Below are 26797 nucleotides of genomic sequence, written 5' to 3'. Positions count from 1 at the left end.
GTTCGAACTCTGGGTACTCTTGGTATCCGTGTAAGTGCCCAGTCCCTCATTGGATCTTGCTGTCTTCTCCTAGGCCCTAGTGCTGCAACGCCTCCTTGTGGCTGGGCAGAGTCCCTTTCGTGTCACTTGGATTCTGTGCAGAGACGAGAGCTCTATGCTAACAGATCAGGGCTGTTGCTTCTCTGATGGCTATTGCTTTTCTGGAGTATCTATGTCCTGGCTCTCTCCCCCGGCACATGTTGTTGGGCACAGAGTGCTTTTATTAGAGTGGGTGCGTGCGTAAGGTCATAGATTTATAGACTGTAAGGCCAGAGTGGACCATTAGGATCATCTGGTGTGAGCGCCTGTACAGGACAGGCCAAAGAACCTGACCCCAGGATGGCTGCTATAGTTCACGCAGATGTTGTGGGCTTTGTGCAGATCACATAGAACGAAATGCAGTCTGGACTTTGTCTTTAAGAATCGGTTCTTCTTGGACTTACCTCCCTTCTCTTTTACCTTGGCAGACGATTATAGCGGGAGAGCGCAGGGGACAGACTTCGCTAAATTCAGTTGCTTGAAAGTACATATTTCAAACCACACAGGATTGGGATGAGAATAGTGTGAGAAAATAACCCCAAGCCCCAGCCTCCCCATTTAGATAGTGTATCTTGATCATGTCTCTGATCAACAGATACATTTAAGTCCCTGCTCCCAGTCCCATCACTCCAGCTGATTTTATTAACTACTTGGGGGCTTAGAGCTGCAACCCTTTAGAGATACTAGATGGGGATGGTAGCCCTTGAAACACAGGTGCGGAGGGGAGAGTACTTGGCACGTCTCAGACCGGAAGAGAGCTGCTTGTCTTGTCAGGGACAGCACCTGTGATAACTGCTGATGGTTTGTGTCTTAGGGCATGGCCGCTCAGATGAGGACTGCGGGGATGACCGCACTCGCCAGAGGGACAGTCACTTCCTGGCAGGGCGTTTGGAGCGAGATCAGGAGAAGCTACTCAGGTGAGGTTCTATGTTTTGCTCCTTCAGGTGTGAACTAGGCCGTCTTGCTGAGCACATGGGCTTGGGGATGCACCTAGCGAATCGTGCTTGAGTGCCTGGCCACGTACCCTCTTGAGTGAAGTCATGGTTTTAACCAGCAGTGTGGCAGGTACCCACTTTGAGCGGAGTCAGGGTGCAGCTCCCCCCTGGTTCAGCAGGGAGCATTGGACTTTAAAACCCCAAGGACAAAGACCAGGCCTTGAGAGGGCTGGGAATTGGGAGTGCGGAGGGGGAGCTTAGAATGCATCCAAACCTGCAGGCATTGGGTGTGTGTTCAGAGCTGCCTGAATCTGCACACAAAACGATCCTTTCAAACTGCCACGTAAGGACTGAAACTCCACCACACCTTGGCACACAACCCATGGCTGCTGCAAATGAGAGGCAAGGTGGAGAGAGACAGCTCTGGGTTGACAGAGGAACAGGACCAGTGCGGGGAATGCAGGCTGAACCTGCTATTAACCTTCCTCTTTATTCTAAGGGACCCCTGGGCACTGTGTGTGTCCTACTGGTCTCCCTTTGCATCTCTCTTCCATACTTTGAAGACTGATTCTTGGGGGTTCCAGTAATCTGCTCTCCTCCTCCTCCTTTCCCAGTGCTCTGGTTCATCGCTAACTGACATCCCTCGTGCTTCTCAGTCTGTTCCTTTAGCCACACAACACGCCCAGCATGAAGATTGACTCTAACTCTTCTGTTTTTACCTCCCAATGACCAGAGAAAGCAAGGAGCTGGCGGACTTTGCCCGGCTGCATCCCTCCAGCTGTGCCACAAACGGTTTGAACTCCAACCTCATGGTGACGGGGGGGCCAACCCTGACTGGCGCAGGGCGCTGGTCTGCCGACCCGGCTTCACATTTGGCAGCTCACCCCTGGCTACCCAGGACGGGCAGCCCTTCCATGTGGCTAGCTGGCCATCCCTACGGTGAGTCTTTCTGGGAGAGGGAGGGTTGTGTGAAGCTCTTGACTTACCCATAAGAATAAAAGAGGAACAGGGTCGCTGTGACTGGTGATTAGTGGCACCGCCCTGATTTCAAGAGGGATGTTTCTTGAAAAGGCCCCTCTGAAAATAACCTGCAGTATGGAGTGCACCTGTAGGTGCTATACGTCTGAGTCCCTGTGGGCAGCTGGATATTCCAATATCCCTTCTCTCTCCCCGTCCCCTCATTTGTCGATATCCGGTGCATGAATGTCTACAGGAGCCCTCGTTGATTGTCTGACCTAAGTTTCTTTGATGATTCTCCTTCTAGGACTTGGCCACCCATCCTTGCATCAAGGCATGACTCCAGGCTTCCCCCCTAGCATGGGAGGTGCTATCCCTTCTGCCTACCAGTTTGCCAGAGATCCTCAGTCCGGGCAGCTAGTTGTGATCCCCAGCGAGCACCTGCCGCACTTCGGTAAGCACACAAAGATGATGATTCAGGGGCCCTGTCTTGAAGGAAGATAACCCAAAGCTCAGTGGGGACAGAACAAGGGATGTGGTCTATCCATGGTAACAGACCATGAGTGTACACGTCCAGTATCTAGTAAGAGATACTGGAGTTTAGAACCTTCACTCAAGGCTCAAACGGTAGATGTCTGTCCAGAAGGTGCTCCCTGGCACCTCCCCGTAGTAAGATTTTCAAGAATAAAATTCTAGGGCAGGATGTGTGTTTTTGTTGAGGTGGGGGGCGCTGGTGGTGAAGCTGCGCGGCACTGGTACGTTGATGGGCAGCATGGAGGTAGTTCTCCAGCTATTAATTCTTTGGACAGCTTTGTACAAGCCTTGTAGACCATCTTCTTTCCCAGCTTGACGGTCTCCTGTCGCTCAGTTTTGAAAATGGTCCATTCTGTGGCTGCGTCTGGCAGTGTTCTGTAGAGGCTGTAAAGCTACAGCCAGGGTGGGATTCAACTGTCTGCTTGCTAAATTATTCCAGCAGTTGCAAATATGTTACACCAGTTCTTCAACTACAACACTGGCTTCTCTTGTAAAGCCCTGTGAGGCTTGGGGCCTGGCTGTCTGAGAGACTATAGTTGGCGTCAGCTGGGGGCATTCAAGCTAACAGTTGCTAGATTTAAATGCAAGTGTGATGGCGCCATGGAACCTTCAAGAGTAGGAGGCTCAACTATGGAACTTCCTTTGCCCCACTGGTCTGACACAGACGAGGTTTGCTGGCCTTTCTGGCAGGGCCAAGACCCTCTTGTTGGGTATTGCCTAGATGTGGTGGGGTGCAGGAGAGTGTGTGTGAGGGGAGAATTAAAGAGGGGGAGTTACTTGCATTTCTGTGTGCGCTATTAAATTAATCACCATGCAATCTGGGGAGGGAGCACAACATAAATCTACAGCGAATATTAAGCCCACCTCTATAGCTGCTCCATGCACTCAGATTCTGTCCGTTTTAACAACATGGTTGCAATTGCTTTTGTGTCTTCCCTTGTTCCCTAGCTGAACTGATGGACCGGACACCCCCGCTCTGGCCTGCGATGTACCCTCCTACAAGAAGCACCCTCCAGCACGCTCACCAGCTCCAGCTGCTGTCTCATCAGCAACTGCTCCGGCAGCATGAGTTGTACATCCTGCAGCAGCAAGCTGCCCATGCCATGGAGCTCCAGAGGAATGCGCAGCTGGTGGTATGTTCTAAGGGCTGTGGCAAGCAGGGGGGACTCCCCTGTTTCAAAGTGGACCAACCTCAAAGTCTGTGTTCTTGGGCGAGCAAACATCAGCGACCTGCTTGCTTTGTGTGTGTGTCCCCAGCATTCAGAGGAAGAGATCTCCTTAGTAATTCCCAGTCCCTAAGGAAACCTCAGGTTCTGGGGGCATTTGACATGTTCTAAAGAGCCAAGTTCAGATTTTGAACACCCCTGAAGGTGGAGGTGTTTGGATGTAGGGTTTTGGATTGGGGCCATGTAAGCCAGGGGGTCGGCTCACCAGTCAGTACTGCTTCTAGCAGCAACGGAAGTTCAGATTGTCATCTTACAAAATGCGCCAGTGTTGACTCTGCTCTAAACCAGGCTTTCATACACTGGATAGTTGCTTCCTGAGACCCAGGACCAGTATTGCCAACCCCAAGTGTTCAAAAATCACGAGTCAGGCCACAAACCTGCTGCCTGGCCTCTCCTAAAAACCTCTTCCTGTTAAACCATTTACCTCTGCTCCCGACAGGTATCTCCTGCCAGACCTTCCACCTGCCTTTTGCAGAGAACCATTCCCAGGTCCTGTTCCTGCATCTCCAGCTCTGACTGTGCAGGCTCCCTTTTGTAGGAAGTCCTGCTTCTGGTCTTGTTTAGTCTTGTAGGACCTTTTTGCTTTGTAGATTCTAACCTGATACCCTAAGAAACCTCCTCTCCTGACGCCCGTCTCTGTTTTTTGCAACAGGAGAGGTTAAAAGTAAATGAGCAGCGAGCAGACATGGAAGAGAAGGTTACTAAACGGAGCCTGGACAATGTGAAATCAGGCCTTTCCTCGTCCACGTCAGGGCTGCTGCACCGAAAGCCACCTGTTCTGTCTCCAAGCGCCTCCACTTCCTACAGCAAGGCCGTGAGTCCACCTCCCCTGTCTCCCAGGGCCTCGCCTGTATCTGTGCTCAAAGCTGAGGTTATCAAAAAGATGGAGGAGCCACCTACGCAGCCGGCCTACTCTTATCCTGCCACCCCAAGCTCCCACCCTTCCAGCCCGCCCCCTGCCTCTCCGCCCCCTGCCCCTGCCATCCCTCCAAAAGAAGAGGTACCTGAGAACGTGGAGAAGAAAGACTTGGAACTGGAAAAAGAGGCTCCCAGTCCTTTCCAGACTTTGTTCCCAGGTAAGAGAGCCCTGCTTTGGAAGAGCCTCCTTCTGTTTGTGCCTGGCTCGCTTTCTTTCCTCCTCTCCTTGGCTCTTTCCTGCCTCAAACCCTCCCCAAGAGAAGACCAGGAAGGGCCTTTTTAAAGGAAGGGCTAATGTGAAAGGACCGATCCGCACTTTGGTAAGTGTGGTGCTAGGATTGATGTGCAACACAGCACTGTGGGGAAGCCTGGAGCCGTGGTCCTGTATCTTGCATTCTCGTCTTTCCTTGGGAGGGGTTAGTTCCTCAAGGTTGCACTCTATTGGGGGAACAGTAGAGAGGAGCCCAGCATGGACGGAGTGGAGGCTGAAGTCTCCTCTTGCCCCAGGAATGGGTTGGGTGAATCTTTTGGTCTTGCATCCTTGGTGGAGGGTGACATCTTGGGCAGAAGGAAAGTTCAGCAAGCAACAGCCACTGAGAACGGATAGGGGTTGGCAAGGGTGAAGTTGAGTAATCGAGAACCTACCCTGGGGGATGAGCCCCACTGGCACCAGTCACTGTGTATTGTATTCCTTTGGGTCTCTTGCAGAGATTCCACCGGGATATCCATTCCAGTCCCTTCCTGCCTCCTTCGGTCGACATTATCCCTACCTCCTTCAGCCCACCGCAGCCTCTGACGCGGACGGCCTGGCTCCTGATGTCCCGCTGCCTGCAGAAGGGTCTGAGCACATGGAGCTTTCTCCAGAGGTCAAGCCCATCCGCCTGTCTCCATCCAAAATGCTAGAGCCTATTCAGGCTATGGCAGAAGAGGAGTCCTTGGAAGACCGAGTGAAAACGGAAGTAGAACTGGACGAAAGCCAGGGCGCTATCTGCGAGCAGGACATAGAGGCTCTGAACGCGGCCGCCTCCAGTGCTGTCCCAGGACAGAATGTGGACAGTTGCAACCTCCTGTTGCACCAAGGTGAAGCTCTGAGAGCATTGGAGCAGGAGCAAGAGGCCCTCCAGAACTGTCAACAAGCGTACCAGGTAGCAGCCTGCCCTGCAGAAACGGAGGCCGGGGCTGAAGCTGGGAGCGGGGCGGAAACCTGTTCTGTGCATATGGAGTACGATGACTCAGTACCACACCCGGATAGCGAGCAGCCTGGGCTGGACCTGGCACCCCAGAGAGAGGAGCCTTCTCTAGCCATGGAACTGCAGAGCAGCGGCTCGCCCCAGCGGGGAGAGTTTCCTAACCTGCCTTCAGATGAGGGGCGGCAGGGGTCGGAGATCTCCTCGTACGCAGATGAGGCGATAGCCTGTCAAATCCCAGCTCTGGACATCAAGCCAGACGACCCACTGGCCGGCATGAATGCCTTAGTGGCTGCCACAGAGCTGCCTCAGGCTTGTTCCTTGTTGACAACTGGCGATGACATAACGCAAGCCCGGGTAAACCTGGAGGTGTCGCCCGGCCTGTCCCTGGAGCACTCCTTCCTGCAGGGGATCACTCTGCTGAGTGAAATAGCAGAGCTGGAACTGGAGAAGAGGAAGCAGGAAATTCAAAGTGAGTTCGGAAAGTGTGCTGTGTCTCCTACCCATGCAGAGGCTGGGGACCTGGGTCTGCCAGAGCAGCTAGTGCTGCCTCCATACACAAAATCCCCTCTGGGTAGGTGTGTGATGTATATCTATCCTCCGCCTTAACTGTGGGGTCATGGCCAGCAACTCCACCATGCTCCTGCCATGAGCTTCCTTTATTGTTGATGCTCTAGACTGAGTTGGGAATCCTGCTCCAAGAGGCTCACATGTGGGTGGTGTCTGAACTGTTCTTCCCTGTATCTGCACAGGTTACAGTATGGCGACTACATGGTATAAAAGTGAAGGTGCACTTCACCCATATGCTCTTGGGGCTCCCTCTTGGCAGCAACGGATTCTGCAGCCAGTCAGTCTTCTGCATAATGGGCTCACAGCTCAAAACGACTCTCGTTGCAAAGAGATTCCAGTGGATCTTGAGGGGATCTTGCCTCCAGTAGCTTCTGGGGAGAGGGGAAACTGAGCCTCCCACCAGCTGGAAGGTTTCTGAGTATCCTGCGAGTGGGTTGTAACAGGCTAGACCTCAGGGGTAGGTCAGGGTGGCAGTGAGGCCGCTGAAGAAGTGCTAAGGCAGAGAAGAGGTTGTTGGCCTCTTTGATGCCTATGGGAGATGTGCACTTGCCCTCGCTGAATGCTAAATCCTGAACTTTCTCCTAAGCAGGTCCAGAGAACTGCCTGGTCCGACCGACGCTGGAGAGCTTGCTAGCTGCCAGCACCCATGTGCTAATGGAGGTTCTGTCAGCCCCCTTTATGGAGAGTCTGAAAACCATCCGGCTGCCTCGAGAATTGAACCCCAACAAAAAGTACAGCTGGATGCAAAAAAAAGATGAACCCGTAAGTAGCTCTTCCTGCTGAGCTTGACAGGACATTGTGAACCTACCTAAATGTTCCTCCTCTCGCCACTCGTCATTCACGTAATGTTGTATTTCCCTCTTGACGTTCTCCTTCTAAGTCTGGCAAACCTAGACCTTCCCCCCAGCCCTCCTGTGTTTGTAGCTGAGCAAAAGTCAATGTGGTGTGATTTAATTCCATTCCTTGTTTGTGTGTCAGCATCATTGATCTCAGCAGGGAGGGACACAGCTTTAAAGACAGTATTTGTAATACAGAGCCAGCAGGAGAAGCTCTTACGCTGTTTCTTTGGCTGTGGGGACAAACAAAGATGGTGGCAGGCTTCCCCTCCCTGGAGATGGAGTTGCAGATTCTTTAGCACCCAGAAGGTTAGGGTTAGAGGCAGAACGCCCAAGGACATTTCCCCAGCAAAAGGTAGCTACGTGCTTTAAGATTGGTTGTGTTTTGAGCTATATTTAAATCTGACATAGAGGAGAAAGAGTTCATTGGTTTATCCAGCCCTCTGGCCTTCTCACTTAAGAATAAAAAAAAAAGAAATAGAGGCTGTCATTGGTGCCTCAATGTCTCCTAGTAGAACAGGATCCTGAAATCTCCGGCACCAAGTGAGAAATTGCTGAATGTGTATGAACCTCCGCACTCGTGCCTGACCTGCAAATCCCACCCTAGCTGGCAGGCTTTGGCCTTAGGGTCACTATCCTGAAGTCACTCATTCATCTGCCCTGAAACATTTTAATATTATTATGTTAAACCACAAAAAAAAAAAAAAAAAAAAAAAATCAGCTGGTTTGGAATGACTCTAGAGCTGTGTCCTGGAGCGGAGGAAGGCAGCCCCCTTCCAGGCCCTACATTGCATCCAGCACCTTTCCAACCAAGGAGGATGGGGAAGTGGCTCAGCTTAGATCCTGTCTGTTCTGCCCCTTTATCAGCTGGAAGGGACTCACTGCTCAGCAGTGGTGACCCCTTGCTCCCAGGGCCTGGCCAAGCTGCCTCTGTAGGACTTGCAGCTCCTACTCACCTGGAGAGTAGGAATTTCACCAGGGGCTCCACAGGATAGTACAGAGCACTGTTATGAGGCAACCTGGCCAGCCTGCTAGCTTGTTAAAGCTCCTTCCCTCGAAGGTTAGTATGCAACCTCTGTTTGAAATATGACTCTCCTGCCAGTGATAAAATGAGGTCGATCCCTTCCCTTCTGCAGGTAATATGCCACTAGCTATCTAAATGGTGGCACCAGTGGGACTTCTTGTCCCTTGCTGAGCCGTGGGATTGGGAAGCAATAACACACCCATTCTAGTCTTGTGGCTGGCATCTGCATCCCTTCTTCCCCTCACCACCTCTGCCTGTCTCGCCTTCCCACCCCAGATGTATTCCATCAAGTCTGCCATTGAGAACATGGACGCTATGGAGCTGGACTACAGGATGAGGCTGGCAGAGCTGCAGCGGCGCTACAAGGAGAAGCAGAGGGAGCTGGTAAAACTGCAGCGGCGCAGAGACTCCGAGTAAGTCACACAGATTGCTTTTTTTTTTGGCCGGGCAACTTCTCTGCCTCCGGGCCCAGGAGAACATTCTCTTTCCCCCACCTCCCCTCCAATGATGCATCTGCCAAAGCTTTGCAAAGCGCTCCTAGGCTAGTAAAAAGGCAACCCGACCATTGATGAATGCAACTGGGCATGCTTGGAGTCTCGGGTATTGGTGGTCGGTGGGCGACCCTGTTAGGGAACCTTGGATTTCACGGCTCAGCTTAGCAGTTTGGTGCCAGACAACGGTTCTGGGTTGGCTTTTGGTGGTGTAATGGATTTCGTTTTATTTTGCTGTTGCCTTGGCTAACAGTCAAGCGTGTGGTTTTTTTAAAGGGAAAAGCATGACGAGAAAAGTAGAAGCTTGGCAAGAAGAGGCCCTGGAAGGCCCAGGAAGAGGAAACATGGATCAAGCGCTCTGTTGCCCCCTAAGGAGAGAGGGAAGAGTGACAGCAAGAGCGGAAAGTAAGGCTGGAACGCGGGGAAGATGGGAATGTCAGGGTTGTTGCACCACGTCCGACCCGGGGACGGCATTTCGGACGCAGCGGGGGGTCCCTGCGTGATGGTGTTGTGCTGGCAGGGCGCGTCTATGGCAGCAGGGTCACTGCGTGGCGTTGTGGTAGAAGTGTGTATCTAGCCCCCTGTGGCGGCGTGCGCCTGTTGCTGTAGCAAGAGGGCTGGCACGGCATCACGTTGGTAGTGTGTGTCTGGTGCCCCTCGGGGAGGAGACGCCTGATGGCGCAGAGTGAGCAGGCAATGGAAGGGTTCTGTGGAACGCTGAGCCAAGTGAAGAGTGGGGCAGGCGGACAGTGAGAGGAGCTGCCCGAAGCAAGGGCTGTGTCTTTGTATGCGTTCTGTACAGTGACTAGCACACTGTGGCCACCCAGGCGCCACTGCAATCCAATGAATGTCCATCTAGAGTGACGCTAATGAGTTCGATGAGAATGATTTTCACGAATCCGAATGACTTCTGTTCTGCGGCATTCGCTTCCTGGGGCTTTTCTCCTGGGCTTCTGCTGTCTTCCCTGGCCCCTAGTCAGTGGGAAATGGTTTGGCCTGGGTGCTCTCTTTCCTGGTGTCAGCATCACCCTCTCCTGTGGTGCCCACTCTTTGCAAGCCCACCAGGTTTATTTGGACACCTGGCGCAAAGCCCCATTGACCATATTTCTCTGCCCCACCTGTTGTCGCTGGTTGAGTCTCTCACAGTGGTAGCTCGGCATGAACTGGCTTCCCAAGCTCTGCGTTGTCTTGAGAAGATATTTTCAAAGGCACAAAGGGGTGTTAGGTGCCTACCTCCCATCGACTTTCACCTGCCTTTGAAAATCTGCCTCCTTAGTATTTTGCTTCTGGGCTTTGATGGTTGGAAAGACTTGGGATGTCCACAGGTGTCTGGAGTTTTCTTGTGCGTGCATTTCCATTGGGGCCAGTCGTCATGGGAACTGTGTGGAAGCCTTGCCCTGGAAGCTAAGCCATGCATGCAACTGGCTTCAGCTAGCCTGATCTTGTAAAGTGGTGTTGGTTTGGTTTTGGGTTGGGGGTTAGCAGGGGAAGTGAGGTGTAGGGAAAAGCTGCTGTTTACTACTTCTGGGAAATGAGGGTGCTCTGCGGCATCGGTGATTTCACAGACATGGCAGCTGAATCAGGAGGCTTAGTAGGAAGGAGGCAGGTTTTTTTTTTTTTTTTTGGCTGTAAATCTTTAGGTGGTAATTGGCAATGATGGGGAACTACAGACAGCGTACAGGGTAGTTTCATGAAGGCTTGGCAGTGTCTCTTTAACCATTGACTCACCTCTCCATCTCCATTCATCAGCTAACTGCTGAAACCAGATGGGGAGCAGTGAGACCTGTCCTCTTTGTCTCACCTACTCTTTCCCCTCTCCTTTCCCCCAGAGCTTGAAAAGAGATTGAAGAATCAGACGGCAAGTTACTTTTAGAGAGTGACAGTCTAGGAAAAGTGGATTAACTCTTCTGTATACTAGTTAGTCTCTCTGCCTGAGACGTTCCCTCCCACCCCTTTGTAAGTTAGTTTTATCTTCGCTTTGCTGTCTACTCCTTGCTAAAATGCTCATCTCCCACGTGCTCAAGAGCCAGCCTCTCAATCTGGATGCAGCCAGTTCAACACCTTTCAAGTCCTGGGAAATGGGAGACTCCTTAGATCTACAGAATCTTAAAAATTAGAGGTGGGAAAAGACCTACGTGGTTGTCTCATCCATTCTTCTTCTCCTGGTCCTAACCGGAGCAGATGATTCTCTGCGGCTTTTTTCCAGCGCGTTATCCAGCCCAGGGAGTGGGTTCCACCACTTCACAGGCATACGGATCTCTGACTTGTGCTGATATTCCAGAGAATGCAAAGGGAGCTCACTGGCACGTCTGTTAAACAGACAATGGGATGGATTCTCAGCTGGTGTAAGTTGATGTAGCTCCATTGAAGCCAGTGGATTTACCCAAGCTGAGGATATAGCCCCAGGTGACCCATGAGCACCTTTAACGGGGGAGCGGACCACACTTCAGTGGTTGCTAGTGGTGTGCAAGGAGGGAAGGGCGATCTCAGTGACCAATCCTTTGCCTGGCTTGCAGAGTGAGCAAGTCCTTGCTGCTGTCCGAAGACTCTGAGACTGGCGAGGGGATGAAGAAGAGGCACAGAGGGGCTCTCCCTGAGGAGGACGAGGATGCAGACAGCAGTGGTGGGAAAATGAAAGGGAGGAACCAGAGCTGGGATGAACATGATGCAGCAGCGAGCTTTTCAAATGAGGTCAGTACTTTTGTGGTGGGGGGGGGGAAGCTGTGCTCTAAAGGAAGAGGCAGCACGATCTCATGGATGGGGCATTGGCTTGGAATTCTGGAGACTTGTGGGGGTCTGTTCCTAGCTCTGCTACTGCCTTGTTGTGTGATATTGGGGATATCACTTCACCTCCCTGAGCCACCATTTCCCCTCCCACCCTTGGCCTGTCTTGCCTGTGTAGATTGAATGCTCTTTGTGGCACAGACCGTCTCAGACTACGTGTATGTGGACCTAGCAAAAGGCGTCCCCAATCTCAGCTGAAGCTTGTAGGTGCTCCTGTATAAATAATATGAGTATGCACCACTGTCAAGAGGTTCTTTGTGTTCCTGTTGGAGCGATGTGTTCCTCAAGGCCGAATGCAAAGTCCATTACACCTAGTCAGTATAATATCGCTGCCTGCACAGTTACTTTAATTAGTACTGCTCTTAACTGACTAAATTAAAAATCTTTTGAAGCAGCAAGGCAATACTGACATGGTTAAAATATAACAGCATTGCCAGCTCTCACGATTGCATCACGAGTCTCACGATATTTGGTGTTTTTCTTAAAGCCCCCGATCCTGGAGTCAAGTGATTACCCAAGACTCTCAGCTGTCATTTTTAAAAATAAGTAAGTTTTTGGCCCTCGTGCCTGTCGAATAAAGCTTGGATACATGCCCTGAGTGTACACTGACGGTTCAAAATTCAGAAGGCAAATAAAAAGAATCCAAAATGTTGTCTTAATTTTTTTAAAACCTCATGATTTTGGTATGCCTGGTACTAGGTACCACAAGGCAAAGCATACTTTCTGTACCCCCCTGTGTGTAGCACATCCCCATGGAAATGTCCTTGGAATGTCAACCCTAAGGAGACTGTGCGGAGGGAGAAGGTAACAGCAGAGGCCACAGCCGGCTACGACAACAAAGGGGTTAAGTCGTCCCTTACTAGGCCTTGTTGTTTTGGAGTGTCCAATGAACCGAAGTCAGGTTCATCGGGAGAGTCAAGGCTGGGGGGTATTCATATGGGGCAATGCTCTCTCCCTCCTCTGCAGCTGAAGATCAAGAAGAAGAAGGTGGCGTCAGATCAGGAGCAGCTGGCAAGCAAGCTCGACAAGGCCCTGTCTCTCACCAAACAGGACAAGCTCAAATCCCCCTTCAAGTTTGCAGACTGTTCTGGAGGGAAACAGAAAACGAGTGGAGGCGGCAGCAGATATCTGTCTCCCCACGAGCACCTGCCGGGCAAGGATGAGAAGAGAAACCTGGCCAAGAGTCTGAGCCTGGCACTGAAAAGTGTCAAGGAAGGTAAAAACAAAATGGCCACCAAAATGAAGAAGATGGAGGTGGGGTTAAAGGTCAAAGGTCAGCTGAAGGTTTCCCATTCACCAGCAATATCGGAAGTTAGCAGCTACTCCTATAGTAAGTAACCTCTGGTTTCTCTCTATTGTGAATGGTTCTTGGGCTTTGTGGGAGTTTTTAGCCTTTAAGTGACAGCATCTCAGGTCGATTGGAGATGGATCTAATTTTGCTTTCCTGTGAAAAAGTCACCTCCTCCTTAGCTGATTGTATAGCTGACCGGGCAGACTCTTGGTGCTTGTTTGGAGTGAGTTTGCATCGTGGTGGGGAGGGTGGGATGTCGTTCGTTCCAAAGGCAGTGAATACTGAGAGCATATTGCACGTCTCATGCTGGCTGTTTTGCCTATATTGGGTTCTGCTGACTTTATAAAGCAGGGAAATACACCATTTGCCTCTGGAGCTACGGACTGTCTACGTCCTGAATGTTCCTCTCCCTTTGGGCTACACCTGCCATGTATCCCTGCTTTCTTTGCTGTTATGTGCTCTCCGTTCATCTGCAAGACCGGTCTTCAGGGTTTCTGCTCCCGGGGTTGACTAGTAGTTGACTTATCACCTTGTTTTTAGGGGGTTATGTAGGGCAGCTGTCATAAGATGGTGCTGGGATAGCACTGAGAATTCTGTGGTCATTAACAAGCTTGTCCCTTCTGGCCACTTGGTCCCTGGTCTCCTCTAAACACATTTCTGTGTTCCTGCCTAGCTGTGTGCCCCAGGCATCATCAGGTCTCATTTGTACCCCAGAATCTATTATGTTGTCTGCAGCTCCCCCTTTTTGAAGCAGTGCTGCAGCTGATGCAAAAGATTCTGGCTTTGGAAAGGAAGTTTCCTCATGCATACAACTAAGAGGAGCTAGGGACACCTTTGGAAGAGAAAAGGCCACAGACTGAAGACTGGGTTGGGTTGGTGGGAGAAAGGGAACAATGAGTGAGAAAACTGCTCGGAGGAGGCGGGCAGCACTTGTTAATTGCCTAGGGAATAAATACACCTATGGCTAGCCCTGTGCATATGTGAACAACGTTCTACGCTCATGCCAAACGTTACTGCCCGAAGGGGACAGGGTGTTCTCAGCTATGAGAGTGGAACCAGCCTAACCATCAGACTCTCATAAATCCTCCCCTTTCAGGTCATTCCCTGGCAAGGACTTCACTGTCTTGCTGCTGGTCTTAATTGTCTGACTGGTGTCCACTTTTATGTTGGATAAGAAGCAAAAATAGTCATCACGGGGCAAGAGAAAAGGGGACATGGGGAGGGTGTCTGAGAAAGCAACAGGATCTCAATTTCCTTTGCTTGCTATCTGGTGCCATTGGAAGAGGGGAAAAGATGCCACCAAAAATAAGGAAAGCTAGGGCAGGACAGTCTCTAATGGCTCAGACAGAAGTCTGGGTGGGATGGGGGGCAGAGGCCTCCTAGGTTTGGGGGACTTCTTAGGGAGCTGGTCAAAATCATGTGTGCTTCATTTTTTGTTAAGGTTTGAAAGTAAATTTATTTTACAGTTATGCAGCTACCAAAGTCCTGTAGGGTTGAATGTGCATGACAAAGGTATATCCCTGTTCACCAGTATCTAGAGATCCCACTAATGGAGAAGGAGATTCTAACAGTTCTCTAATGAAATAAGCATGTTAAATAAAATTGGCCATTTTATTTGAAGGGGTAGCACCTATAGCCTCTAGAAGGCAATGCCTCTTACAGCCTCCTGCTGACAATGATGCACTATCCACTGAACAGCTTGTTTTCCCTGGAATATGTTACTGAGCCAGGAATGTCCTAGTGGCTCCCCCGAACTAGGCATAATGAGTTGATGGAAGTAGGAGCTTGGGCAGATGGCATTGTTATGTCTGGGGAATTTCGCTCTTGGCCTGGAGAGGTGAGGCAGATATTCTGATTTAGTTGCACCTAGGGTTACCATACGTCCGGATTTCCCCGGACATGTCCTCCTTTTGTGTGCTAAAAATAGCGTCCGGGGGGGAATTTGTAAAGCACTCACAATGTCCGGGATTAGCAGAGAGTGGCTGGGAGGGCTGCAGGGAAGTCCCGGGCTGGACTCAGGAGCAGCTGTAGAGGAGCCGGATCCGCCCTGCATTCTGAGCCAGCAGCTCCCTTGCAGCCCAGTCCAGCAACACTGTGCAGGGCCAGACCGGGTTTTGTTGTGCAGGGCCAGACCGGGTTTTGTTGTGCAGGGGAGCTCAGCCACGTGTCCGGCTCGGCTGCACAGAGCCCAACACTCTGTTCTGAGCAGCAGGGTAAGGAGGTCAGGGGGCAGGAAGGTTCTGGAGGTGGAGGTCAAGAAACGGGGGGGGCTTTTTGGGGGGAGTGGAGAAAGTTTTGGGCAGTCAGGGTACAGGTAGGGGGTAGGATCCTGGGGGGCAGTTGGGGGGGGTCTTAGGAGGGGGCAGTTAGGGGACAAGGAGCGGGGGGGGGGGGTAGGGGGCTGGGAGTTCTGGGGGGGAGCTGTCAGGGGGCAGGAGTGGAGAGAGGGATCGGAGCAGTCAGGGGACAGGGAGCAGAGGGGTTTAGATGGGTTGGGAGTTCTGGGGGGGGCTGTCAGGGGGCAGGAGTGCGGAGAGGGATCGGAGCAGTCAGGGGACAGGGAGCAGAGGGGTTTAGATGGGTTGGGAGTTCTGGGGGGGGCTGTCAGTGGGTGGGGAGTGGTTGGATGGGGCGTGGGAGTCCCAGGGGTCTGTCTGGGGGTGGGGGTGTGGATAAAGGTTGGGGCAGTCAGGGGACAAGAGGCAGGGAGGCTTAGATAGTCCTGGGGGGCAGTTAGGGGCAGGGGTCCCAGGAGGGGGTAGTCAGGGGACAAGGAACGGGGGGAGGGTTGGGAGGTCAGGGGGGGGCGGGAAGTGGGAGGGGCAGGGGCGGGGCTAGGGCGGGGCTCCTCCCGTCCTCTTTTTTGCTCGCTGAAATATGGTAACCCTAGTTGCACCAGTGCTGGGTACCTAAATTCCTTCCCATGGAATTATAAACCAGCGCTCCAGGGAAGCATTTCCCTGTATCTCCTTCTGTCTGCTAAACTTTCATTGCACACAGAATCACATGACAGTGCATGTCAATTTGTGTCCTTTCTAAATCGGTGTGGGGAACATGGTGATTAATTAAGCACCCACTGAGTGAAATGGCTCCACATTCAGTGGCTATATTCAGAGCGTAGAATTCTTCTGCTGCAGTGACACAGAAGCCCCATGTTCAGGGAAAGTGTGTGATTTTTTTTTTTGTAGTCCCCCTCCCCCCCCCCCTCCTTAACAAGGGACTGCACACCAGATTTTTGCACTTCGGTGTGACACAGATTTGAGGGCAGGATGAGTGTACATAGGTGTCTTTTGCTGTGTGTCAGAGACCTGCCTATAACCAGGGAGGTGGGTAGGTTTCTTATCTCAGAGATGGATAAGTGGTAATGGTGCCAGACCCTTCCATATCCTGCTCCAACCTCCTGATTTTTACCTAGAGTCTTAAAAAGACTCAAGACCCCTAGACATTCCCCACACCCTAAAATGAAGAATGATGCATGAGCAGGACTGCGACTGGAAAACAGCTGCTGAGTCTAACCAGTTGGAACTGTCCCCACTATAGCGTTCATTACACTTTGGAATTAATGGTGCATTCATGAGTAGGGATGTAACGGTTCAAATCCACTTTTATTGGCTCCGTTGGGTACCAAATACTTTGTTGCTCCACTCATCAGATACTGTGTGGAAATATTGGACAACATCTCGGCATTATGTGCCCATGGGAAAATGGCAGCTGTGTAAAACATAGTAATCCAGCCAAAGCCGAGTTTATCAGGGAGACTGAGGAAGAACTCCAAAAGCGCCACCCCCTTTGGTGTCACTCCAACATAGCTCACAATGGAGGCCTCGCTCCAAGTATTGCACTATGCAGTTTGAGCAATGATTGATTGATCAATCCACCAATCAGCAGATGTGGTGTGTGCTATCCCTATTGTTTTCTGGTTCGCTATGTCAAAATACCTTCATGGGGTCTGGATTCATGTACAAATAAGGATCGGGGCTAGGTATATTCATCACCCTGTAGTACAGACTAATGCATCCCGTCTGACTCTTGGCACCAGTCAGTTTTGAATGGATGTATGCACTGGAGATTTTTTTGTTGTTTTTACAAAAATCAAACTGGATTTTTACATTGGTGGGGAGTTCCAGGAGCAATTTGGGGGACGAATATCTGTGCTTCTCTTGCAGATTTCTTTGCTAAGGAATAGGGATGCCATAGTAGGAGAGTGTCAGCAGCAGAATACCACTAACGAATCCCTTTGTGATTTAAGAAGATTCCCCTCCCCCAACTCCCAACATTATGCAGTTGGGCGTTGGCATTTGTCAAAGCCGAATGCTTTAAGAAGGTTGGAGCTTTTCAGAACCCCCTTTGCCCAGCACACAGCATACTCTTAACTGGATGAAATTTTGAGCAATGGCTAGTTCTCACAAATGTAATGAGTTTTTTTCCATTCGTAAATTAAATCTAAAACAGCTCAAGACTTGTAGCTTAAAATAAGGAAAGACCTATAAAGTTTGTCCTGGACAGAGAGTGCTGACTTCTGAAAGGTCTGTGTAGAGGCCTTGTAAAATTATTATTATTATTTTATGTTGGTTCCTGCATACCAAATCACAAAGTAATGATGGCTTAGGACTGTAATAGGCAGCTAGAATTGAGGTGCATCATCCGAGCCATTGAGGGGAAGCTTGCACTACATTGGCTCCACACAGCATCTGATCCACTCTGGCAAGCGTTTTCAGTCTCTCGTTTTCATGGGCACTGAACTGTCACAATTTAAGACCATTAAAAAAAAGCCACAAGAAAGTTAATTGACTTAATGTTATTTAAAAACTACTTTGACTGCAGATACGGACTCAGAAGAAGATGATGAATCCCTGAAGGACGAGTGGCCTTTGCAGTCTCCATCCAGCTCCAAAACGAGGCCAACTAGTCTCTACAGCATAGGGGCCAAACAGAGCAGCAAGCAAGGTGGAGGTCTCAAGCCAGCCAAGAGGGGCATGCCCACCACTAGAACTCTGAAATCTAAACAGGCCGCAAGCAGCAAGCAGCAGTTTTGCTTGCTGCTTCGGGAGACTGGATCTTCATTCAGTGACTCTTCGGAGGACTCATTCGATCAAGGTTACTAGATTATAACAAACACAAAACAAAAACAACACTTTTCTTCCATGTTTGCAGAGTGAGAGAGAGAGAGAGCGAGAGAGTGTATGTGTGAGAGAGAGAGATGGCAACACTGAGGTCCGCCATCTTTGATGGTCAAAGTAGGGGCGGCCATCTTTGTCCTTGGCAGCGTAGGCTGCTTTATCACTATCATTTATTTTTTATTTTTTTTTATACTTGTATCATTGTGATATTATTATTGGCTGGCTCTTTTAGAGCTTTTATATCGACTGGATTTTAGGCTCCACCTTTCCCTTCCTCCCTTCCGTTCCCCCCTCCCTCTTTTCCTTGCTGCCGCTGCCACCACCATGATATTATTTTTTAAAAAATTTTATATTATTTTTATTGGCCTGGGCCTTGTAGAGGTTTGGAAGGAGCAGTTTGGTTTGGTTTATAATGGGATTCTGTTGTGTGGGTGTGTGACGTGATGTTTGTACTGCGATTTGGTATACCAAGCTTTATTAAACATATCGAGTTCATTTTTAACTAAACCTGTGTACCTTGTCTCTCTTGCTGTGTCTCTTATTAGGCGATTTAGAATGCCGCTTCCACTTCATCCCGCTCTGCCTACCCCTTCCCCCACTCCCACCAAGTAGAACTGGAATTAACATAGTCTTGGGCACTCTCTATTATTCAAATATCCCTGATTGCATTGGCACTTGCTACATTGTCCAGGATGAAACAAACATAAGTTGTTCTCTCCCCCACCACTGCCCCGCTTTTAATTTCATTTATATTTTGCATAGGTTGTTCATTCTATTTTTTTCCTAATAGAATCTTTTGAGGCAGATCCTAAAATATTAATAATTTATTTATTGATATTATTTATCTTTCTGCTTCAAAAGGGTGGCTTAGTGCATGGTCTACAATATTTAAAACTCAAAGATTTTTTTCTTATATATACGCGCACGCGCACGCACACACACACACACACACAGAACACATTTTTAGGGGAAAAAAATCTTTCTGGGTTATAAATTTTTCAGATCCTGTACTTTAACCCACAAATGCTCAAGTATGTGGAAATTAGTGCACTAAATTTGATTCCTCCTTTGATTCCCCACCCCAACTCCAAAATATTTGGCTTATTGTCTGCCCACCGTTAGCTCTTAAGTGGGAAAAGAGGTCCCACGAAACTTCCTCAAGAGACACAAGGTGGTTTGTCTTTTAGAACACACTCATTAAATAATAATCACGGGGGGCAAAGTCATTTTAATGAGCCCTGGAATTTTGAAGCTCAATTCCCAAAAGAAGATAGCACATCTGTACTGTTAAGTAAGGGAAATGTTGTTGTAAATTTGAACATAGTGTAGCAAAATCCTTGTAGCCGTTAGTTTGTGTCAGAGAGCTGCTGATTGTTAGGGTTTTGTTTGGGTTTTTTAAGCTTTTGATCTGATTATCCTAACCTCTCCTCTCTTCTCTCCCCTAGACCCACCTTCCCAACAAAAACAAGTTACCCATTTTTAAGAATCAGAACACAACGTAAAAGCTAGAGAACATTAATTCGGTTCTGAAATGAGCTTGCTGATGCATTTAACAAAAAGAAAAGCCATAAGAAAGAACGAATGTTTCAGAGAAGAGACGTTTGATTCCTTAGAGAACCTGAAATGATCCAGTGTTGGTGGATTGCCTTTAAGGGCACGGGCTCTGTGTTTTCTATGAAGAATCGGATTTAGCTTCCATTCAGTTTTACGTCCTTTCCTTCCCCCACCCGCTTCTTTTTTTTATTATTATTATTTTTTTGCTGCTGCTGCTGCTGCTGTTGGAAATTTTGAGGATATCAATCCCTTTTAGACACCAAGTTCTTGAGGTTTATCTACCCAACTTGTTCCAGAAAAAATAGATAGATAACTTGTCCAGAGACTTAAGAACCCAAACTGGCCGTGGGAATATTTCAAGCAATTTATCTGTTTAAGATGTTTAAGCTCCCGATTTCAGAGAGGGCAGGGAAATCTGGAATAAGGGTGGGGAGGAAATGCATTTAATAACAAAAAAAACCCCATTCTCTGGTGTCATTTAGTGGTGGGGAGACAAAATGCAAAACATTGGGGAGGGGAAGGGAAGTTTGGTGGGGCAGGGAGGAGGGGTTATTGATTCTGGGTTTCCTGCAAATGAATCTTTTCTCTGAAGCATTTCTTTAAGGGATATTTGGGTAATAGGGTTTCTAATGGCTTTCCCTGATACTAAAACGATTAATAACCTCAGCTTTTCTGGGAGTGCTCGCTTTCTTCTTGCAGCTGCTTGGCCAATCCCTTCACCCCTGACCCCTATCCATGATGCTTTGAATGTCTGTATCGGTCTCTTGCATTTGCTCTCACGCTGCACTAAAGAAGCAAAGTGATTGGCTGGGAGTAGGGCAGACACTGCTCAGCGAGGGGTCACTAACCATGAACCTGAACCTTGACCATTGTTATGTAGGTAGGCAAAATACCTTTTCTTTATGTCATCTGTAAACCTGAGACATTTCGCTGTTAACCCCATTAATAATAACACTTAGATGTTTGCATTTTCTGGGTTATTTTAATTTGACGATGATCAATGTCCACTTTGATTTCTCTGTTATGAAGAATCTTGCAAGGAAGCTTTGCTTGAGTGTGTATGTGTGCTGAGGACTCCAGAAAAGCCTTACAGTTGTAAAACTTCCTTATGGGAAATCTCCTTCTCCCAAGCAAAGGGAAGGACTAAGTAGGCAGGGTGTACCCAATATAGGAAGCTATACCACTTCCTGTAATGGTATTGGCCTTGTCTTAAAGGAATTCCTGGGGCCATGATCTAGAACCCACTAATGCATTACCAAAACAAATTATACCAATTCCTTAGGATCAACTTCAGAGGTAGGTGATTAAATCCCACTGGTTTATTATGGGGTAAAACTTCTCCAGCTGAGAGGGAAGAATAGGAAAACAAAAATCATAAAGAATGGTGAAATGTGGGTCTTTGGTTCTGGAAAGTTCACAGTATTACCATCTTGATGGCTTGCAAGGTTTTTACCTGGTTGTAGAAAGTTGACCACAGAAAGCCATCGTTTTTCTTTAGCTTTGTTTTTTTTTTCCTGGGGGCATTCTTTTTTCTTGGAGAGTAAACAGTGTCACTATATTCTGATGTGAGCAAATCTGACATTGTGAGAAAATCATCATTCGGTAACCATGTAAGAACTTTGCAAACTGTCAAGATGGTAACACGGTGAACTTTCCAGAACCAAAGACCCACATTTCCCCATCCTTCATGATTTTTGTTTTCCTTATAAAAAGTTCATTTCTCTTTTTTCCTATTCTTCTGGAGAAGTTTTAACCCATAATAAACTAGTGGGATTTAATCACCTACCTCTGAACTTGACCCTAAGGAATTGGATAATTTTTCTGGTGATTCATATTATTTCTGGAGTCAGCAGCAGAACACTTGGGGGGGCGGGGGGAAATCTTAAAAGAATGGGAGATTGTGTTTGACAAACTATGTGCAATCTTATGAGGGAAAATTTTAAAAATAATGTCCAGAACAGGACAGTTGAATCCAATCTGAATGTGAAGGACCCAACAGCTGTCTAAAGTCTGCCTGTACTTAGCCTGCTTTGTACGCTGTAGGCCTGCTCGGCGTTATGACAAAACCATGCTATTTTTTTCAGTGTGAAATGAATTTTTGTGTAGTTTTACTCCCCTTTCTCCTCTGCCCATCCTCTCTACCCTCTTCCAAATCTATCCTGTTACATCAATCTCTGCAAACTAAATAACATAACCAATTTCTGTCCATCATTAACAAAACCTATTCACTTACTGCTCTCCTAACAACAAGAAGCCAGGCTAATATAAATAATAAATAAATAGTAACAAAACCCCACGCTAGCTCAGTCATTTTGAAAGACTAAAGAACAAAGAGAGTTTTCAATTATTCTCTTTAAAAAAAAAAAATTGTGGGGACACAAGTTGAAATTTTGTTGATAAAGTATTTGGTGGCTCTAGTTTATTTGCCATTGATAGCATTTAAACATAAATTTGTGTGTGTGTATGTGTGCATATATATATGCATCTGTGTGTGTGTGTGTATATGTATACTTAAAAATAGTAGGTAAAGAGTTTTGGTCTTGGGTACATGCTTTTCTTTCCTTTGCAAAGTATTGGTTGGTTAATGATGTTTGAGAAAAAATATAATGTTTTGAAAATGGTTTTTTCTATCTTTGACCAGAGATCACTTCTTTCCAAAATGTTTTAAGGCCCTGATCCTGCAACAACTTATGTACTTGCTTTACTTTAAGTAGACCTATTAAGTTCAATGGAACACTTACACACTTCATGCGTGAGAGCAACAGAGCCTAAATGTGCAAGCTACATTAATTTGGCTGCTGTGGGCCACCATAGCAGCCTGTATACCCAGACGACATGCTCAGTATTTAATCATAAAGTAACCTTTGTTTTTAGCTTTGAAGTGTTTGAGTTCTCAGAGTAGTTAAAAATAGTTTTAATTTTTTCTTGTCCACGGAAAAAGTGAGAGGTGAGAGAATGTGCAGGTTGTGAGAGAGGGATGGATATGTAGCGAAGAAATAAATTGTATGAGTGGTGGGAGTAGGGGAAAGTGATGTTGGTGAAGGCTGTGAACATTTTAAAACGTATTTTCTGTTCTGAAGCTTGAGTCTCTGGGGGTAAAATATGGGTGATCTTTTAAAATGCTTTGAGTACATATCTGCCATAGTCTTTCCACTGTATGACAAAATATATTTGAAGGAGATTAAAATAACTGCCAGGTCTATTGTTATATCCTGTATTTTCAGTAGCAGGGATAATGATCAGTTTCGTCATGGCTTTTAAATCTGTTTTACTTTAGTGCATTTGAAATACTGTAGCTGTTTGAGACATTTTATGGACTAGCATATGCTAAACGAATTGTTGGGCTTGCTGAAAGAGGAGCTTAAGCGTTAAATGAAAGGCGTTCCCCTAGCCCAGCAGAACGACTAGTTTCTTTTTGATTTCATGCTGGCGGTGGGCATTCTCCCTCCCCTCCTCATCAACCAGATCTGTACAACAGAACATGGTGGAGTCATCCTAGCTATTCATCCTGCTAGATTCTGTTAGTTTGGGTGCAGCTGGTTGACTTCCTGTTTTAAATGTGGAGGCTTCGCTAGAACGATAGTCTGATGGCTGCCATCTCGGCCAAGCCAACTCACTGGAGATTGAAGTGGGGATGTGCAGATTTAAAAGAATGAGCTGCTACAGCGTGAGCGAGAGCTCTCAAGCTGTGTTCCAGATTCATATCCACCACAGATCAGGCATAGTGGGCACCTGTGAGGCACGCTTACCAGTGGATAGCTATCGGTGGGCGTTTCATGTCCAGTGCTGAAATATTCTCCTCCACTCCCGCCAGGAAGAGTTGTTAGAGCCAAGACTCTGAAACTGATAGCGCGAATGACTGACTCCATCATAACCACTTGGCAAATAAGTGTGTGAACAGAACAGGTGCAGCCCCAATAGCCAAGCTACTGTGCAGTCCACCTGGAAATGGGCTATGGATCAGACAGGACAGACTCTTGGGAATATATTGAAAGATTTCTCCATTTTTTTCCCCAACCTCTTGGGCTAGTACCTCTTCACTGGTTCAATGCTGTAGATTTAGAGATGGGGTCAGGAGACTACTTTTCATCAGTTTCTGCTTGTGAATTATCTAACATGTTAAACCCTTGAGGGAAATCCTATATCTTTGTGCCTCCCAGGGGTTGTGTAATAGGGAAAAGGAAGGCAGGCAGGCTAGGAAACGAAGCAGGGACAAACACCAGTCTCCCTGATTTAAGGAAATCCAACAGACACGGGGGGGATCAGCATTACAGCCATTTTAACAGAAATCTCCCCATCGCATGGGCCTAAAGTACTAGATGGCTGGTGATGTGACTATACAACAGCGAGGGCAAAGTTCCACTATGGGAGTTTCTGTGGTAGATGGGCCATTGGCCAATGTACTAAACTGTGTGTAGTGTGGAGGGGGGGAAAGGGGTATCTCTAGTTGACATATCTTTGGTGATCTCTGTTTTTCTTTTATTGCCCATGAAAATCTCATGGGACCTGCAGGCTGGCATTTAGTCTGTGGGAACTTTTGCAAGGAGGGCAGGTCTCAGTTGATGAAGAAGAGTTGAGATTGCTGGTCAGTGTCAGGATTTATGACTGTCCTTCTGCACCATATTAATGGGAGTGTCTCTAATGCAAGTCAACTTGCTGGCTCTCTTTATGCGGGTAACTTTTGTCTCACTGATCTGGATGCATTTTAATTTAAAAGTTGAACTGCAGAGGACTAGAAGTAGTGCCCCTTTCTGCTTGTTTCTGAGTGAGAAATAAAACTAGGAAGTGTTCTTATTTCACCCCTCCTCCCCCCAATTGTTTTTGGTCTTTACCTTGCATGGTGTTAATGTCAGTAATACCAGGTCCGGATTTCCCTGTTTTTGCTGGAGGACTGTAGAACTAGTGGGATTTTGACACCCCAAGAAACAAGACTGAGCAACTGAAAGGGGGAAGGAATTTTTAGTGATCTAAAATTCTTTGATTTGTTAGTAGCTATTTAACTCTAACTCCTAACTCATGCTCTCTCTGTGAAAAATTCATCAGGCACATTCAACTGGTGAGTGACAGGATTCCAGTAAAAACAGGGAAGGCAAAACTGTTTTCTGTTGTTTCTAAGGTTAAAAGGCAAGTCAAGGGGGAGGGGGAGTTTGGGGAGGAGGGGGACATTGAGACCATTTTTGTTTATATCATAGAGGGCACAAGTGGAAGGAAAAATGTTTTCCTGTTCAGTTCATCTTTGAAAGAGGATTATGGTTTGATTTCTAGGCTGGTAGTCTTTCAGAATGCAAAGACCTTAGCCTATAGGGAACTGAGAGCTAGACATTGATGGTGCAAATAACATTCCTACTACTGAAGGAAATTGGGCATTCTTGAGGATCCCAGTTCATTTCTCCTTTTAAACTAGAGCTCTTAAATAGGTTTACCAGATCCATTTTGTTGCAATTAACTATACAGAGACATTCCTTTCTAACCAGTACCTGCTGAATCACACATTCAGTAACTAATCACCCTCAAGCTGCTTTACAGACTAACTAGCAAGAATGTGCTACAGGGAAGAGAGTGATGCACGCTTCTGAGTGTGCAATCCTCCCCTAATTTCCCCCCAAACCCTCCCCCATCGAGTAAAAGATCAAAGCAAAATGCCCTCCACTTGTATCAGGCCAGGTGATCTGTTTGCATAAGGATTTGTCCTGTTAAAGCTGGACTCATGCCCACTTGCAACTGATCCTGCATTACTGGGCTGGGCCTGAAGGGGCATATGTTGAAAGTTTTATGCCATGTGTTAGTGGAACACGGCTCATGCCCCAGCTCCGAAGCAATCTGCTGAAAATATTACCCCTTAGGAACTGCCATTCTCTTCCCTTATGCCTCTCTCCATCCGCAATTATTTGTCTTAAGCATTCAAATTTCATTGCTCTTGATACCCCACCCCCATCCCTGCCTCCGTCTTGCCATCTCTGTCTTTGTCTCTGTCTTGCTCTGTGTGTCTCTTCCCTCCCTGCCAGGGCACGTGCTGATTTCTTGTATTCCCCTTCAGTGAAGGAGAGCTCTGTTGCCGTTACAGAGCCATTCCAGGGCAGTCACAAAGCAAAGGATTTCATTATGAAGAGGGAGAGGCAAAATGTAATAATAAAATCTGAAAATCTTCGCCTAAGTCTCTCTTTCCCTCCTTTGCCCCATATGGGTTCAGTTGTGGGGTTTTTTTCTGTTTGTTTTTTTGACCGCATGCTACCGTGTGCACCTGTTTGAACAAGGCTGGTATTACCAGGCAAGTCTTAGTAGGTGAGGAGTTATACGCTCTGTGACTACGAGCACTTTCTTGTTTTCCGTGGTCTAAGGTGTCTAGCTCAGTTTGGGTGGCTCTGCAGCGTAAGAGAGGACGCCATAGGCTTACAGTGATAGAAACCCTGGCGCTCTGTTTGCTGGGAAGCTGATGCACCAGGGCTGAAGGATGGACAGTGGAAACCTGATTAGATTTGTAATGGGCTTCCTTTTTTCTGCGTGCTAGATTCTAGCTCCGAGGAAGAAGAGGAGGAAGAGGAAGAGGAGGAAGCAGAGGACTATGGGATGGACAGCAACGACAGGCTTTCGTCCCCGGCTCTGGATGAGAGCGGTTTGGGACTGCTAGCGAGGTTTGCTGCTAGTGCTATGCCGAGCCCCATTGTCCCCCCTCCTCTTTCCATCATCCAGCTGGAGGCCAAGCAAAAAGCGAAGAAGAAAGAAGAGCGGCAGAGTCTGATGGGTAAGTCCCATGGGGAGGGGGCTGTTGGGTACAAGATGAAGAGAACTCATGGGAGTGGAGGGTCCCACCTGTGCTGAAGGTGCGGGTGGGGGGGACCTGAGGAGCATGGATGGAAATATTGGTTCAAGGTTTTCATTCAGTGATGGCTTCTAAAGAGAGGGAGCAGAACCCCCCCCCCACACACACACACAACTCCCCACTCCTGCATCTCTCCCCCTATTTTAGGCCCATAGTGAAGCACCCATGTTGAGGATACTGGGGTTGTCTTACAGGGCCACTGCCCCTAGAGAGGTGGGTGGGCTCCAGTCCATCTGGTGGTGGCTGCTGGGCCAGTGTGCCCAGACGTCATGGTTCTGCAGGGGGAGCACCAGCACAGAGGGATAGCAACCCACTGTGGTCAAGAGTAAACCTCACATTGCCTGGCAAAGTGCATCCAGTTGTTTGCTGCTGGTTGCTTGCATCAGTGGCTTTCCTTGGGGCTTCTAAACTGACACTGCCTGGCTTCTCTTTGTTGGGGCCCCAGGGTGTGTTGGATTGTCATCCTCTTTCC

At 48.1% G+C, this 26797-nt stretch overlaps 1 protein-coding gene and 1 long non-coding RNA gene across 9 annotated transcripts in view; one reads left to right on the top strand and one right to left on the bottom strand.

Annotated features, from left to right (window-relative positions):
- Positions 1-26797, top strand: part of TNRC18 (trinucleotide repeat containing 18) — a 58096-nt gene that overhangs the window by 14932 nt on the left and 16367 nt on the right. For 3 of the 8 annotated variants that reach the window (XM_065558994.1, XM_065558988.1, XM_065558987.1), the window contains exons 4-16: positions 893-995; positions 1747-1952; positions 2278-2424; positions 3453-3637; positions 4383-4806; positions 5357-6307; positions 6992-7167; positions 8542-8678; positions 9033-9161; positions 11273-11447; positions 12507-12870; positions 17656-17928; positions 26014-26247. In XM_065558994.1, coding sequence (XP_065415066.1) covers positions 893-995; positions 1747-1952; positions 2278-2424; positions 3453-3637; positions 4383-4806; positions 5357-6307; positions 6992-7167; positions 8542-8678; positions 9033-9161; positions 11273-11447; positions 12507-12870; positions 17656-17928; positions 26014-26247 — 3504 coding nt within the window. The remainder of the gene's footprint in view (positions 1-892; positions 996-1746; positions 1953-2277; positions 2425-3452; positions 3638-4382; positions 4807-5356; positions 6308-6991; positions 7168-8541; positions 8679-9032; positions 9162-11272; positions 11448-12506; positions 12871-17655; positions 17929-26013; positions 26248-26797) is intronic. The other 5 variants (XM_065558991.1, XM_065558990.1, XM_065558993.1 and 2 more) reach the window with 4 other exon arrangements.
- Positions 14463-15837, bottom strand: LOC135973829 (uncharacterized). The gene is made up of 2 exons (XR_010590868.1): positions 15728-15837; positions 14463-14697 (listed from the first exon to the last, which is right to left on the bottom strand). It is a non-coding gene; the product is annotated as an uncharacterized LOC135973829 (long non-coding RNA).

The sequence above is a fragment of the Chrysemys picta genome, chromosome 10 (assembly GCF_011386835.1).
Source record: "Chrysemys picta bellii isolate R12L10 chromosome 10, ASM1138683v2, whole genome shotgun sequence".
NCBI classification, from domain to species: Eukaryota; Metazoa; Chordata; order Testudines; family Emydidae; genus Chrysemys; species Chrysemys picta.
The sequence above is the reverse complement of the archived record's forward strand: the minus strand, read 5'-3'. Positions and strand labels throughout refer to the sequence as shown.